The sequence below is a fragment of the Phyllopteryx taeniolatus genome, chromosome 2 (genome assembly GCF_024500385.1).
Source record: "Phyllopteryx taeniolatus isolate TA_2022b chromosome 2, UOR_Ptae_1.2, whole genome shotgun sequence".
Classification (NCBI taxonomy): domain Eukaryota; kingdom Metazoa; phylum Chordata; class Actinopteri; order Syngnathiformes; family Syngnathidae; genus Phyllopteryx; species Phyllopteryx taeniolatus.
This window is the reverse complement of record NC_084503.1, coordinates 23,416,454-23,431,261: the sequence shown is the minus strand read 5'-3', so window position 1 is coordinate 23,431,261 and position 14,808 is coordinate 23,416,454. Positions and strand designations below refer to the sequence as shown.

General features: G+C 39.1%; 2 protein-coding genes across 2 annotated transcripts; both read left to right on the top strand.

The window, feature by feature from the left end:
• Positions 1-391: 391 nt before the first annotated feature.
• LOC133466059 (mesoderm posterior protein 1-like) lies at positions 392-1,538 on the top strand. Its single transcript, XM_061749398.1, has 2 exons — positions 392-1,059; positions 1,317-1,538. Exons 1-2 carry the CDS (start codon positions 475-477, stop codon positions 1,347-1,349), a joined length of 618 nt encoding a protein of 205 aa, XP_061605382.1. The 5' UTR covers positions 392-474; the 3' UTR covers positions 1,350-1,538.
• An 11,141-nt stretch (positions 1,539-12,679) lies between these two features.
• Positions 12,680-14,076, top strand: mespaa (mesoderm posterior aa). Its single transcript, XM_061766299.1, has 2 exons — positions 12,680-13,243; positions 13,996-14,076. The coding sequence occupies exons 1-2, from the start codon at positions 12,680-12,682 to the stop codon at positions 14,074-14,076; spliced, it is 645 nt and encodes a 214-aa protein (XP_061622283.1).
• Positions 14,077-14,808: the final 732 nt, after the last annotated feature.

The window sequence follows — 14,808 nt, the reverse complement described above, 5'->3', positions numbered from 1 at the left end:
TTTTTTTTTTTTTTTAAAAGCTAACATGCTTTAAAGCATTTCTGCAAGGAGTAGCTTAGAACTAGCAGTAGCCTACTTTCTTGCTAGTCGTCATCTGATGTTCGCTTTCACCCCAACTTTTCACTAAAAGTGAATGTGCGAGAGCGGCATCCCGTCCAAAAATATCGGGACATGTGCCAAACTCATCTCTGCTTAACCAGAACCACAACCCAAGAAAGAGAAAAAAGTGTTTAGTGTTATGAGGAGGAGTCAAAATTCACACCTCTGCTCCTGCTGCTGCTTTTCCCAGCCACGGCCACTCTCTGTGTGTGTTTGTGTGTGTGTGTTTGTGTGTGTGTGAGTGTGTGTGTTTGTGGGGAGAATGTGCGGAGGTGTCACTTGGCACCTCCTGGGTTCTGGCCTGGACTTTAAAAAGGCAGCAGCTTGGGAACAGAGCAGCACACACACTTGAAGCCGCACTCTCTCTCCGCCAACATGGCCAGCAACATGTCTTCTTCCTCCGTGCTCGAGTACAGCCTGCACTACCAGCAATGGTTCTCCGACTCAGACGTCTCCGGAGTCTCCTCGCCGGAGACCCTCTCCCCGGACTCGTCGCCGTCGCCTCTTCTTCCGAAAGCCGCCAAGTCGGGATATACTTCCCGACTTGGCGTGGCCTTGCAGGGAAAGCCCAGGAGGGCGGTGAGGGTCCGTAGTAAGCAGCGTGAGAGCGCCAGTGAGAAAGAAAAGCTGAGGATGAGGGACCTGACCAAGGCTCTGCACCACCTGAGGTCCTACCTGCCACCCTCGGTGGCCCCCTCGGGCCAGACCCTCACCAAGATTGAGACCCTACGCCTCGCCATCCGCTACATCTCCTTCCTGTCGGCACAACTCGGCGATACCTCCTCCTCCTCCTCTTCTTCCTCTTCATCCTCCTCACCGTATTACTACGCCAGCCCTCCGCAGGCCCCTCACGACATGTACACACAGCAGTGTCAAGGCCAGGCTGCAGCGTTGCATTCTGGGAACTGTAGTTTTCCTCACATGTTGCCACCAGGAGGCTCCTCGTCCTCCTCCTCTCAGGTAATTTTTTTTCAACATAAATTACTGACAAATTATCTATCTATCTATCTATCTATCTATCTATCTATCTATCTATCTATCTATCTATCTATCTATCTATCTAGCTATCTATCTAGCTAGCTAGCTAGCTACCCATCCACCCATGCATCCATCTATCTCGCTATCTGTCCATTCATCCATGCAACTACCTTCTTCATGTTCACCTGTCAATGATCGTCTACGATAAAAAACAATATTATTTTTAATATCTAATTCAGGTTGAGTACAACAACGAGTACTACTGGGTTTGACAACATGGCTGCCACCGCCGTCATCCAACAACGACTACTACTGCCTCACTCTGAATGGACTAATTTATTTGATTTTTTAAAATATTTTATATGTCTTTTGTATTTATGTGTAAATATGATTATGTGAAGCATGCTATTTTTGTATGTTTTTTTAGGACACCACTATTTATAATAAATTTGTCAAAATGATGCCAAGACTTGTGTCTTCACTTTGTTAAGCATAATATTGAAAACAGCTAGTGTTTGATGACAATACGTCTGTGACGCTATTGTGATTATTATCTTTTTTTTTCAAATGGACTTTTTGCATTGGATGTCATCAGATGCAGGTGTACCTAATCAAATGCCAGTGAGTGTGCTTTGAGTTTGTTTGGAGGGTCATGATTTAAGGACAAAATACAGAAGTACAATAAAATAAAATAACGAAGCAAAATCCTGTTAGCACAATATTAATGACTACAAAACTAAATAAAAAAACTAAATAGGTGAAAATCAGATAAATATAAATATACTGCAAAGGTAGTAATAAGTAAATAAATAAATACACTGATTAATTAAATTTTACAAAATAAATAAACAGCTAAATCCTGCTTACAATAAAAATAAATAAATACAAAAAAGTTAATAAATAAAAAGGTTATTACATAATAAAATAGAGAAAAAATGGCAAATGAAATAGCAAAATCCTATAAACAAAATCTAAATTAATAAAAAATATGACTTCCCTGTGATTGGCTGGTGACCAGTCAAAAGTGTAGCCCACCTCTTGCCCAAAGTCAGCCAGTATAGGCTCCAGTTGACCCATGACCCAATTGCGTAAAATAAAATAAAATATTGTCTGCCTACTGACTGGTGACCAGTTCAGGGTATATATAGTCCACCTTTCGCCCGGTCAGCTAGGCTCCAATGCCCCGTGACTCTAATCAGAATAAGCGGTGTTAAGAATGGATGGATGGGTGGATGGATAGATGGATGTCTCCCAGTTCTAAGGTCCAGGGTTCAAATCTCAGTTCAAACCTTCCTGTGTGGAGTTTGCATGTTCTCTGCGTGCTTGTGTGGGTTTTCCCCGGGGTACTCCAGCTTCCTCCCACATTCCTAAGACATGCACAGTAGGTTCATTGAAGATTCTAAGATTCCTTTGGTGTGGAAGTGAGTGTGAATGTTAAATGTGAATGTTTGTCATTTGTTAAATACAAAAAGAGAATTAAAAACGAAAACTAGATAAATAAACAGATGAATACATTTTAAAATAGAGAAAAAAGGGCAAATGAAAGAGCAAGATCCTGCAAAGAAATTCTAGATAAATAAAAATATGAATGCCCTGCAATTGGCTGGTGACCAGTATACGGTGTCTCGCCCAAAGTTAGTTGAGATCGGCCCCAGCTCACACACCATCCTCATGAGGTCTAATTCATGAATGAATGTATCAACAGTCCCATCTGTTGGTTGTTGCCATGTAGTGTACCATTTTGTGCTTCACACGCCTCAGCCCGAGTTCTTATTCAAACAAGCCATTCGCATCAAAAGCAGGGCTTTCAAATTAATTGCAGTTCAGGAGTCATGCTGCCTAATTTGATATCAAGTCTTCCAGTCCAGTAAAATCATAGCATAATAAATTGATAAGTTGGTACTTTCCCCTTTGTTTTACTGCAAAGCAATACAAGTACAGTATGTTAGGAAAATCCGCCCGCCTGAGCCCCTTTGGTGACTCTGGATTACCCCGAGCCGATCGCCGGCCGTATCAATCCGATGTCTGCCCTATCCACTTTCGATGGTACTTTCTGCGCCTACCATGGTCACCACGGGTAACGGGGAATCAGGGTACGATTCCGGAGAGGGAGCCTGAGAAACGGTGGCTACCACATCCAAGGAAGGAAGCAGGCGTGCAAATTACCCACTTCTTTACTCCAGAGTAAGTAAAAGTCCTAACAAGGTTTCTGTAGGGGAACCTGCGGGAAGGATCAAGCGAGAGAAAGTTAGCCAGATGTTGGCTATTCGCCTGACATTAACCAAGGATCGTCTAAATGTCACGCGACCAAGGCTTTTGGTGAAATCAAGAAAAACACTTTTTCTCATTTGGATTGGTGTAGTGGTTGGCAATGGGAGTCCGCTACTTACTACAGGTCAAATTTTGTGTGTGTGTGTGTGTGTGTGTGTGTATGTGTCTGAAGAAGGATACAATTGGAGTTAATATCAAACTTCTTTTTGGATTTTTTGGGTTTCCTTTAATGTGAATGTGGAGTTACTCTTTTCTTCCAATGGAACCCTTCTTTGGTTGCATCACATAAAACAAAAAACAAAGAAAAAGCCAAAGGAAAAATTGGATCCGTTCTATTTCAGGTTATATGGATCACATTTCCCTTCCACTTATACCCAACAGCATTGACATCAGACTGCAGCCCCCCCCCCAAAAAAAAATATCACAAAAAAAACAAAGAAAAAAGGAGAAACAAAAGCCCCCCGCCTCCTCCAAAGAAGGCACACGAGAAAAAAAGCCCCCAAAAGTTGAATAAGCGCCACTTCAGGTTCTATGGTTAAATCAGTCATTTGCTCAAATTGTACCAAATCGCAAAATACACCAAAAAGACAAAACAAAGAAAAAGCTAATCATAATGAAATCACCCTAAAGGGTACAACTGTGAGAAAAAGATTACTCCACAATTATTTGCTTTTTCTTGAGAATTTCTTTTGTGATTTTTTTTTAAATGTGATGTCACCGCAGAAGTGTACAACTTTTCTTTATTTTTTGGTGATATTTTTCACATGATGTGACATTACAAGGGTACATCGGTAGGAATTTAACCCCACCTGTGATGTGCCTTTTCTTTGTCGTTTTGTGTGACTGTTTTTTTCATGTGATGTCTCTACAGAAGAGTACATTTGGTGGAAGCGTACAGTGACTCCACAAGTGTGATTAGCTTTTTCCTTTGGCTTTTTTTGTTGTTAATTTTTGTTCATGCGATGCCGCCTCAGAATGGTACAACTGCAGGAAAAGAGTAAGCCCACGAGAGATTTTCTTTTTCATGGATTTATTCCTTTTTTTTTGGGGGGGGGGGGGGTGATTTTTTCTTTTTTTTTTTTGTGTGTGCATTGCTACGGAAGCGTATGGCATTCACGTGAATTAAAAAAAAGTAATTTCTGAGTAATTTCTTTGAGAGTTTTGTTTTTGAATATTTTTTTCTGTTTTTCTGACTAATTATTTTTTCTCAGTATTTCTGTCTAATTTTTTCCCCCTGTTTTATGACTATTTCCCCCCTTTTTTTCTGAGTAATTTCCCCCCCTTCTGACTATTTTTTCTGACTATTTTATTCTGACAATTTATTTTTTAATGACTAATAACAATACCATCTATGTGACTCAAAGACAGGAGTATCTCCCAGTGTCTTAAACCCATATCAAAATGTTGCTTACTACGGAGTCCGCAAAGAGTCACTTGCAGTTCGCAGGTTCTCGCGTGAGTTCGATGTGTCCCGATAACTCAGAAAAAATTAGTCAGAAAAACAAGTGGAAGAAAATTAGATATTAGAAAAACAGGTGGGAAAAAATAGTCTGAAAAACAGGGGGTGGGGGGGGGGGGGGGGGGGGAATTACTCAGAAAAACTGGAAAGAAATTACTCTGAAAAACAAGGGGGGAAAATTACTCAGAAAAACAGAAGCAAATACTCAGAAAAACAGAAAAAAATATTCCAAAAAACAAAGCCCTTAATCCAAGTGAATGCAATACGCTTCCGTACAATGCAACCACAAAAGTGTAAAATAGGAGGAAACATATATAACTCCACAAGTGTGATTTGCTCTTTCTTTGGCTTTTTTGCAGTTTCTTTTCATGTGAGATTACAGCAGAAGTTTACACCTGGAGGAAAAGTTTAACACCACCAGTGTTATTTGCTTTTTCATTTTTTTCATTTTTCATATGATGTCACCACAGGAGGGGTACAACTGTAAAAAAAAACAAAACAAAAACCACTCCATAAGTGTGTAGCTTTTTTTTTTAACCAAATAATGTCATAATATATAATAATAATGAGGTACAAAAGTGCACTGATAACCAAAGAAGCAGAAATTTAAAGTACGATATTACTAATGTAGCAGAGTTGATTTAGCGTTTGCGTGCTAATGTAGTTGTGCAAACATCAGGCACTCCTTGGCACCGGTGGGTCTAGACTGAAGCTCTCCGCTTTAGTATGCATGCAGACCTCCGTGGTGTTTAGCTTAGCTTTATTAGCTTCATTTGATATGCAGGCTAACAACACAAACACTCGGCCCCTTTCAGCTAATAAGGCCCGAGAAGGGATGAAAGGGTTAACGCAGTTGTGCTGATTGCTCCATTAGAACATGTGAGTAAACACACTGGCTCCTAATGTGGATTATAACACACAAAGCACATCCTGACACTCAGAAGCTCATTTCACTTCATTAGGTAAAATGACATCCAATACACTAAGAACTCACTGTAATGTTTGTTACAGTGTTGTGCCTGTAGTTGACACTGCGAGCAGTTCCTAATATTTTCGGTTCATTAAGCTACAAAAGGGAAAACTATTAGAAACATCTCCCAGCACTGTAATGTTTAACGTGTATTAATATTATCTTGACTTATTTGTATCTATTTTTTACAAAATGTTTTTGTTTTTTGCCTGGTTTTGATCTGACGTTCTACAAAAAGCATTCTTGCCTGTTTTATGTTTTGATTTTAAAGGATGGACCAAAAAAAAGTAATTTTATTGCCTTTTTTTAAACACTTTTTAGTGACTTTAAATTTTCCCAAGTATTTCTTATTAAGAATATGTTCGGTATACAACATGGAATTTTCTTAAAAGTTCATTATTTAACTATAGTGGTTAATATTAATTTTTATTTCTTGCCTTGTTTTATCTATTTTTATTTGTTTAAACTGTTTTTGTTTTTTACCTTTTTTATTTCAATAAATAATCATATTAACCCCAATTCCAATGAAGTTGGGATCTTGTCTAAAATGTAAATAAAAACAGAATACAATGATTTGCAAATCCTTTTCAACGTACAGTATATTAGATTGAATGCACTACAAAGACAAGATATTTAATGTTCAAACTGATAAACTATTATTATTATTATTTAGATGTAGCAACCAACTGTGTTAACTGACAATGTTTTTTGTGGTAATATCCTTTACGATGATGGTTTTTAATGCAGTGTCGCATGAGGGATCGAAGGTCATGCGCATTCAATGTTGGTTTTCAGCAATGCTGCTTATGTGCAGAGATTTCTCTGAATTTTTTTTACTGTATTATGGACCGTAGATAATGAAATCCCTGAATTCATTGCAATTTTACATTGAGAAAACTTGTTCTTAAACTGTTGGACTATTTGCTCATGCAGTTGTTAACAAAGCGGTGAACCTCGCTCGCCCCATCCTTGTTTGTGAACAACTGAGCCTTTCGGTTAGGCTCCATTTATACCCAATCATGACATTTACCTCTTTCCAATTAACCTGTCTACCTGTGGAATGTTCCAAACAGGTGTTCTTTTGAGCATTCCTCAACTTTCCCAGTCTTTTGTTGTCCCTGTGCCAGCTTTTTTGGAACATGTTGCAGGCATCAAACTCAAAATGGGAGAATATATATATATATATATATATATATACATTCATCAGTTTGAACATTAAATATATATTTTTTAAACATTTATTTAAAAGGGACAATGCACATCATCACAATAAATGAACTAAAGGTAGCATACAACTAATTTACATTCGTAGTCCCTTGGCAGGTGACTTAAAACATAGACAGGTCATATCAGCAAATACATAAAATCATTCAATAAATCACACTTTTCACATTAAAACATTGTCTAAAATGCCTAACTTATGAAGTGCAAGTGAGAAAGTGATTTCAGTACTTTTAAAGTGCTTCAGTTTCAAGTAATTATTTATAAATAATTTAAAATTACATTTTCAGGAGAGTCCAGATGCATTGGTCCTCTCCCACTGCTTGGAGACAACCAAGACATGAGGAACTATTAAAGTGCTGAAGGAAATACAACCCCAATTCCAATTAAGTTGGGACGTTGTGTTAAACATAAATAAAAACAGAATACAATGATTTTCAAATCATGTTCAACCTATATTTAATTGAATACACTACAAAGACAAGATATTTAATGTTCAAACTGATCAACCTGATTGTTTTTAGCAAATAATCATTAACTTAGAATTCGATGGCTGCAACACGTTCCAAAAAAGCTGGGACAGGGTCATGTTTACCACTGTGTTACATCACCTTTTCTTTTAACAACATTCAATAAATGTTTTGGAACTGAGGAAACTAATTGTTAAAACTTTGTAGGTGGAATTCTTTGCCATTCTTGCTTGATGTACAGCTTCAGCTGTTCAACAGTCCGGGGTCTCCGTTGCCGTATTTTACGCTTCATAATGCGCCACATATTTTCAAAGGAAGACAGGTCTGGACTGCAGGCAAGCCATGCTGTTGTAACACCTGCAGAATGTGGTTTGGCATTGTCTTGCTGAAATAAGCAGGGGCGTCCATGAAAAAGACGTTGCTTGGATGGCAGCATATGATTCTCCAAAACCTGTATGTACATTTCAGCATTAATGGTTCCTTCACAGATGTGTAAGTTACCCATGCCATCGGAACTAACACAGCCCCATACCATCACAGATGCTGGCTATTGAACTTTGCGTCCATAGCAGTCCGGATGGTTCTTTTCCTCTTTGGCCAGGAGGACACGACATCCACAATTTCCAAAAACAATTTGAAATGTGGACTCGTCGGACCACAGAACACTTTTCCACTTTGCATCAGTCCATCTTAGATGAGCTCGGGCCCAGAGAAGCCGGCGGCGTTTCTGGGTGTTGTTGATGAATGGCTTTTGCTTTGCATAGTAGAGTTTCAAGTTGCAATTACGGATGTAGCGCCAAACTGTATTTACTGACATTGGTTTTCTGAAGTGTTCCTGAGCCCATGTGGTGATATCCTTTACACACTGATGTCGGTTTTTAATGCAGTGCCGCCTGAGGGATCGAAGATCACGGGCATTTCCTAATCAAGTCCAATCAGTATAATCAAACACAGCTGGACTCCAATGAAGGTGTAGAACCATTTTAAGGATTAGCAGAAGAAATGGACAGCACCCGAGTTAAATATATGAGTGTCATAGCAAAGGGTCTGACTACTTATAGCTGTGTGATATTTCAGTTTCAGCCTTGACGGAGTCCAACCCTCACCGGGAACGAGTCCGACTTACTGTCAGATATGCGGACCAAACTCTGACTCTGGTCATACAGGGACCGAACAGCCCGTATCAGGAGGTTTGGTACCCCATACTCCCGAAGCACTCCCCACAGGACTCCCCGAGGGACACGGTCGAACGCCTTCTCCAAGGCTGCCCTTTGTTAGCGATTCTGTTCATAACTTTTATGGACAGAATTTATAGGCGCAGCCGAGGCGTAGAGGCGGTCCGGTTTGGTGGCCTCAGTATTGCATCTCTGCTTTTTGCAGATTATGTGGTTCTGTTGGCTTCATCAAGCCGTGCCCTCCAACTCTCACTGGAGCAGTTCGCAGCTGAGTGTGAAGCGGCTGGGATGAGAATCAGCACCTCCAAATCTGAGACCATGGTCATCAGTCGGAAAAGGGTGGTGTGCCCTCTCCGGGTCGAGGATGAGATCCTGCCCCAAGTGGAGGAGTTCAAGTATCTTGGGGTCTTGTTCATGAGTGAGGGAAGAATGGAACGGGAGATCGACAGGCGGATCGTTGCAACGTCTGCAGTGATGCAGACTTTGTATCGGTCCGTTGTGGTGCAGAAGGAGCTAAGCTGAAGGGCAAAGCTCTCAATTTAGTGGTCGATCTATGTTCCTACCCTCACCTACGGTCACGAGCTGTGGGTCGTGACCGAAAGAACAAGATCCCGGATACAAGCGGGTAAAACGAGTTTCCTCCGCAGGGTGTCCGGGCTCTCCCTTAGAGATAGGGTGAGAAGCTTGGTCATCTGGGAAGATCTCCGAGTAGAGCCGCTGCTCCTCCACATCGAGAGGAGCCAGATGAGGTGGCTGGGGCATCTGATTCGGATGCCTCCCAGGCGCCTCCCTTGTGAGGTGTTCCGGGCACGTCCCACCGGGAGGAGACCCCGGGGACGACCCAGGACAGGAGTGGCTGGAGAGACTACGTCTTTCGGCTGACCTTGGAACGCCTCGGGATCCTCACGGTAGACCTGGATGAAGTGGCTGGGGAGACGGAAGTCTGGGCGTCCCTGCTAAAGCTACTGCCCCCGCGACCCGACCTCGGATAAGCAGTTGCGCCTGGGAACCGCATTAACTGATTTCACAAGGAACTCTTGTGGGATGGAAGACAACTTTTCGTATTCGCCCTTCAAGTTCTTCCAAAGTCGTTGGTTTGGTAGCATAGACTTGCTCCTTTAATCATGGAACATGAAAAAACTGAGAAAAATATTACAACATATGAATAAATTATAAGTATTTGAAAAAAGGGAGTTACTTTTCAATCACCCTGTGTATATATATAAAACACAGGAAATCAAAGTGTACTATATAAATATATACATAGTACACTTTGATTTCCCGTGTTTTGTATACTTAAGTAGTTTTTTATACTTAAATTATTTGAAAGTGCCACACTTCAATTTATTCAGTATAGTCATTACTATTTTTGTAAGAGGTCAAGTAAACAACTCCACAAGACATAGCGAATGGAAACCTGACTGGGGTCCTTTGCTGCCCTCAGTCATGTTCTTCTTCTTTTTTGTTTTTCTAAAGTATGAAGAGAAGGCGTGAGGCCTCTCATAACAAGGTGACACCTTGACCTCGAAGCAGGAGACAAAAGCGACGCGCCACTTTGTGGAAATCCAATCCACACCAGATCACCTGACGCCTGACAGCTCGTCAACGACTGAAAATAGCTGTCCTCGTAAACATTTTAGATTTTTCTTTATATAATGCTTATGCAATTATATTTGTGATTAGGATAGGATTAGAATTGTATATACATACACACAAAAAAACATACATTTTATGAAATATTATTTAATAAGCCAATTCTTTATATGATTACTATTATTAGTAGTAGTATTAGTAGCATTACTATTGTTATTGTTGTTCTTCTCCTTATTATTATTGTATCCCTGGTTTTGTGAGATTTTAGTATAATTTTGTCCCCAAAAGTGCTGCATTTAGTACAAAACTTAATTCTAAAGCTTTTTCATTGTTAAATATGAAATATGCATAAATGCAATTTTTTACAAACTGCTGCATTTTGTTGAAGAAAAAAATATTGATATATCATATGTTATAAAATGATAACCTTTAACATCTTTTATTTTACGTTTAGAATGAAAAATATAAGCATACAATTCTTTCACTGGTAAGAGAAAAATAGGCTCCGAACCCTCCTAACACTTTTATTATATTTGATTACTTTGTTCTTGCGAGTAGATTGTGTGCCAAAGAAAGTGCGGCATTTAATGGAAAATGGACATATTTTGGACTTCCAAACCTTTAACTGTGCCACATTTAGTCCAAAAAGGGTGTTGTATTATTATTTAATTATTAGTTATTAAAATAAAACCCCACACTTGTTTATCAACCTTTGTCTTTTTTTTTTTTTACTAGAATTTAGTATAATTTTGTACAAGAACGTTTTGTATTTATTAGATAAAAGCTAAATTCTTCCCATAATCAAATTAAACCAAATTGGACCCCCTCTAAAATGTGATGTCTCATCTCAAGGACTAATTCCATTACAGTAAAGGTTTATATATCAAATGTGTTTACTTCTCACCCCAACCCTAATCCACATCATCATTCCCAATCTGGATGTCTATTCTCGTGCTTAAATGATGATTCCAGTGCATCCTTGCTTTTCTTGGGCGCATGCTCTCGTCCTTTGAAGTGCAGAGGAGCTCTCTGGTCTGCTCGGGTTGTCCAAACAAGACCCGAGGTGCAAAGTGCTCTCACCTCCCAGCTGTCTTGGCACACTTCTTCTTCTAATTATTCTTATACTGTGGATCTTCTGCCATGTAGTAAGGAAACAATGAAGGCTACTATTTTCATTGCAACACTAAAATCTAGCTTTACTTGTTGTGTTTCATTTAAACCTGCGAGACAAAGAATAGATGATAAAAAAAAATACTGTTGGTCTACTAAATACATTCAAGGCCGTTTTGTTCCTTAAGAGACATCCAGGCCCCTCAGGTCACTGGCTGCCATCTTATTGAGTTTTTCCCGAAAGTGCTGCCTTAGTAGAAAGCTAATACAGTATTTTATTTGGCTTAGTTTAAACCTTCACATTTTCTCAGAGGTAAATATCAAAAATATACCCTAACTTTAAAACTGTATTATTTTATTGTATTATTCAGTTAATGCTAGAATTTTGTAATAATTTAAAACATTTCCCACAATAAGTGATGAATTCAGTACATAAACGACCAATTGTAAGATTACTTTCAAAATGTATATTGTTAAATATTGGGAAAATAATATACACAAACCCTATATTCTATTATTGTATTTTATGAAGAGGTTAGTGGTAGAATTTTATATAATTATACAAGAAAGAAAGAGGACATATTTTGGACTTATTTTCAAAATATACATTTTTCATGGTGACACTTTAAGAAAACAATATGCCTGAATACTAAACTGATTATTTTTATTTTAGTAGAAAGTGTCGACAAAAAAGAGGAGTTTCATTGAAAATTGAACTATTTCGGGGCTTACTTTGAAAGCTTCATTTTATGTAATTGTTAGCTTTTATATAATAATACGCCAGAGCCCTAAACACTTATTTTCATTTTGTTTTAGTAGTAGGAATTTAGAAAGAAATATGTACAACAAATGTGTTAATTTAGTTCAATTGAAAGGACTTTAATGTTATATTATCAGTCAGCTCTTGCTCGAATTGAGTGCATTTTTCGACAACAAATTGCTACATTCAGTAGAAAACGGACATATTTTCGGCTTCCTTAGAAATCTTACTCAGAAGCTAATGTGAAAGAAATTCCCAACCAAATCCCAAATCAATTGAAAAATTGCAATGCAGTGCGGCCTTCCCATGCGCCTTGCGATCTAGAGGTGTGAATGCGTGTGATTTTATGATCCCTGCTTGCTCGCACCTCATCGCAGGAGCTGGGATCTTTCCCACGGGACCCCGCCGGCCGAGGTGCGAGGTCCTCTCTCACAGGGTCTCGGGGGGACCCGAAAGGTGCAAGCTCGCACCTTCCGCCACATATATGGAGCGACCCTTTCCTGTCTGTCCTCACAATTCCCTCGACTTTTGCCTTCTGCAGCAGCTCATTGCTTCACTTTGAAAACAACAGACATGGAGGCTCGGTTCCAGCTCCACGAGAACCAGGGCACCTTCTCCCTGGAGTGTCTCCTGGAGAAATCCTACCCGGTCTACGATGTGGCATCGGATCCTGGCTACTTCAGCGCTAGCCTGTCTCCCACCTCCTCCGAGGACTCCTTCTCGCCCAACCTGGCGGACGCCTTGGACTGCTTCTTGTTTAGCAGTCCTTCTCCAGCTCCCATTAAGAAGACCCGATCCAGGTACCCGGGCAAGAAGCGCCAGACGGCCAGCGAGCGTGAGAAGCTGAGGATGAGGGACCTGACCAAGGCTCTGCATCACCTGAGGTCCTACCTGCCCCCCTCGCTGGCGCCCTCGGGCCAGACCCTCACCAAGATCGAGACCCTGCGCCTGGCTGTACGCTACATATCCTTCCTGTCGGCCCAGCTGGGGCTCAGCGAGGAGGCGCTGGAGCAGAGGAGGAGACCCTCGGGGCAGGCAGAGCCACCGCAGACACTCAGCCAGTTCTTGGGTCACCAAGATGGATCCTGTGAGCAGACCACCACCGCCCACGTGTTGGCCCCACAAACTGGCTGTCAAGTAAGTTCACCTTCTCAATGCACAAGTCAAGAAAAGGGACATAGTTCACTTTCAAATTTAAAACTCTTTCACTCTTAGATAAAATAATAATAATAATGGCCAAACCCTTAGCAGATTTTATTGGTATCTTTAATTGTAGCTTTAATGTTTTTGTTTTGTCAAATTTTATTTTAAAAAAATATGCCAAAATCCAAAACAGCAATTTTTTAAATTCAATTCAATTCACTTCATTTTGTTTTATTTGCCTACTACATCCATGCATCCATTTTCTATAGAACTTGTCACTATTAGGCTTTTAATAGATTTTTTTTTTTAATTTGGGCTTACTATCAAGTTTTTTCATTGCTAAATTTTATGAAAATAATATGAGCAATATATATTTTTTTAGTAGTAGGATTTTGGTTGAGTTTCGTACAAAAAAAAAGCAGTGCATTTAAAAAATATATATATTTTGTGGCTAACTTTTAAACCTTAATACGTTTAAAAGAATATATAATGAACTCAAATTCTACTCAATAATATTATTTTCATTTATTACTATTTTGTTGCTAAAATTAAGCACTTATTTTAGGAATTTAGTAAAATTTTGTACAAATAATGTAGTTTGATTTAAATGAAAACTGACAGATTTCAAAACAACCATTCTTTATTGTTAAATATTGTCCGAATAATATGCCTAAACCCTAGCCTGCATAAAGCTCAACGCAATGTTAATGAATGTAATTAACTTATCTTTTGTATTATCTTCTCAGTTTCCAAGCGACGTGTCCTTCGATGCTCAGCAGTATTGGTTGCTGCAGCAACAGCTTCACAACTTCTCAGGACAATGCTGAGAAACAAGGAGACTACTTTCATTGCAGCAATGAACTTCACTTTTTTGGGGGGTTTTTTTCCCAACAAAATATTGTTTTTTTGTACATAGGAATGCATATTTATTGATTTGTTTTGCATTGGGAATAAATATTTATCATAACAGAACAGTCTGATGAGTTGTTTTACAATAGTAGATCATAAAATACCTACATTGGTGGGGTATTGAGCCTTTAGTACAATTTGACCAAATTCTTTCAGTCTAACTTTCCGTCCTTTATTTTTTAATGTTAAATAATTATCAAATAAATAAAACAGAACCGAAAAAACTGTTATCATATTTGATTTATTTTCATTAGCAGATTTTAGCTGGAATTCAGCATTATTTTGTAAAAAAAATAAAATAAAATAAAATAAAAAAATAAAAATAAAAAATATATATATATATAGTTCAATTTAGTTGAAATATTACATATTTGGGGGCTGACTTTCAAACCCTCAGTTTTTTTTTATCATTACAAGCCAATCTTTAAAGAATTTCAATTAAATTGAGCAATCCAAATTTAGAATTTTATGCACATTTACTTTGTGTGTTTAGTAGAATACTGAAATATGTTTGGGCTTACTTTGAAGCCTTTATTTTTTTGCTCACAGGTGGTCTGCAGTGCCGCCTGAGGGATCGAAGGTCACAGGCATTCAATGTTGGTTTTCGGCCCTGCCGCTTACATGCAGTGATTTCTCCAGATTCTCTGAAC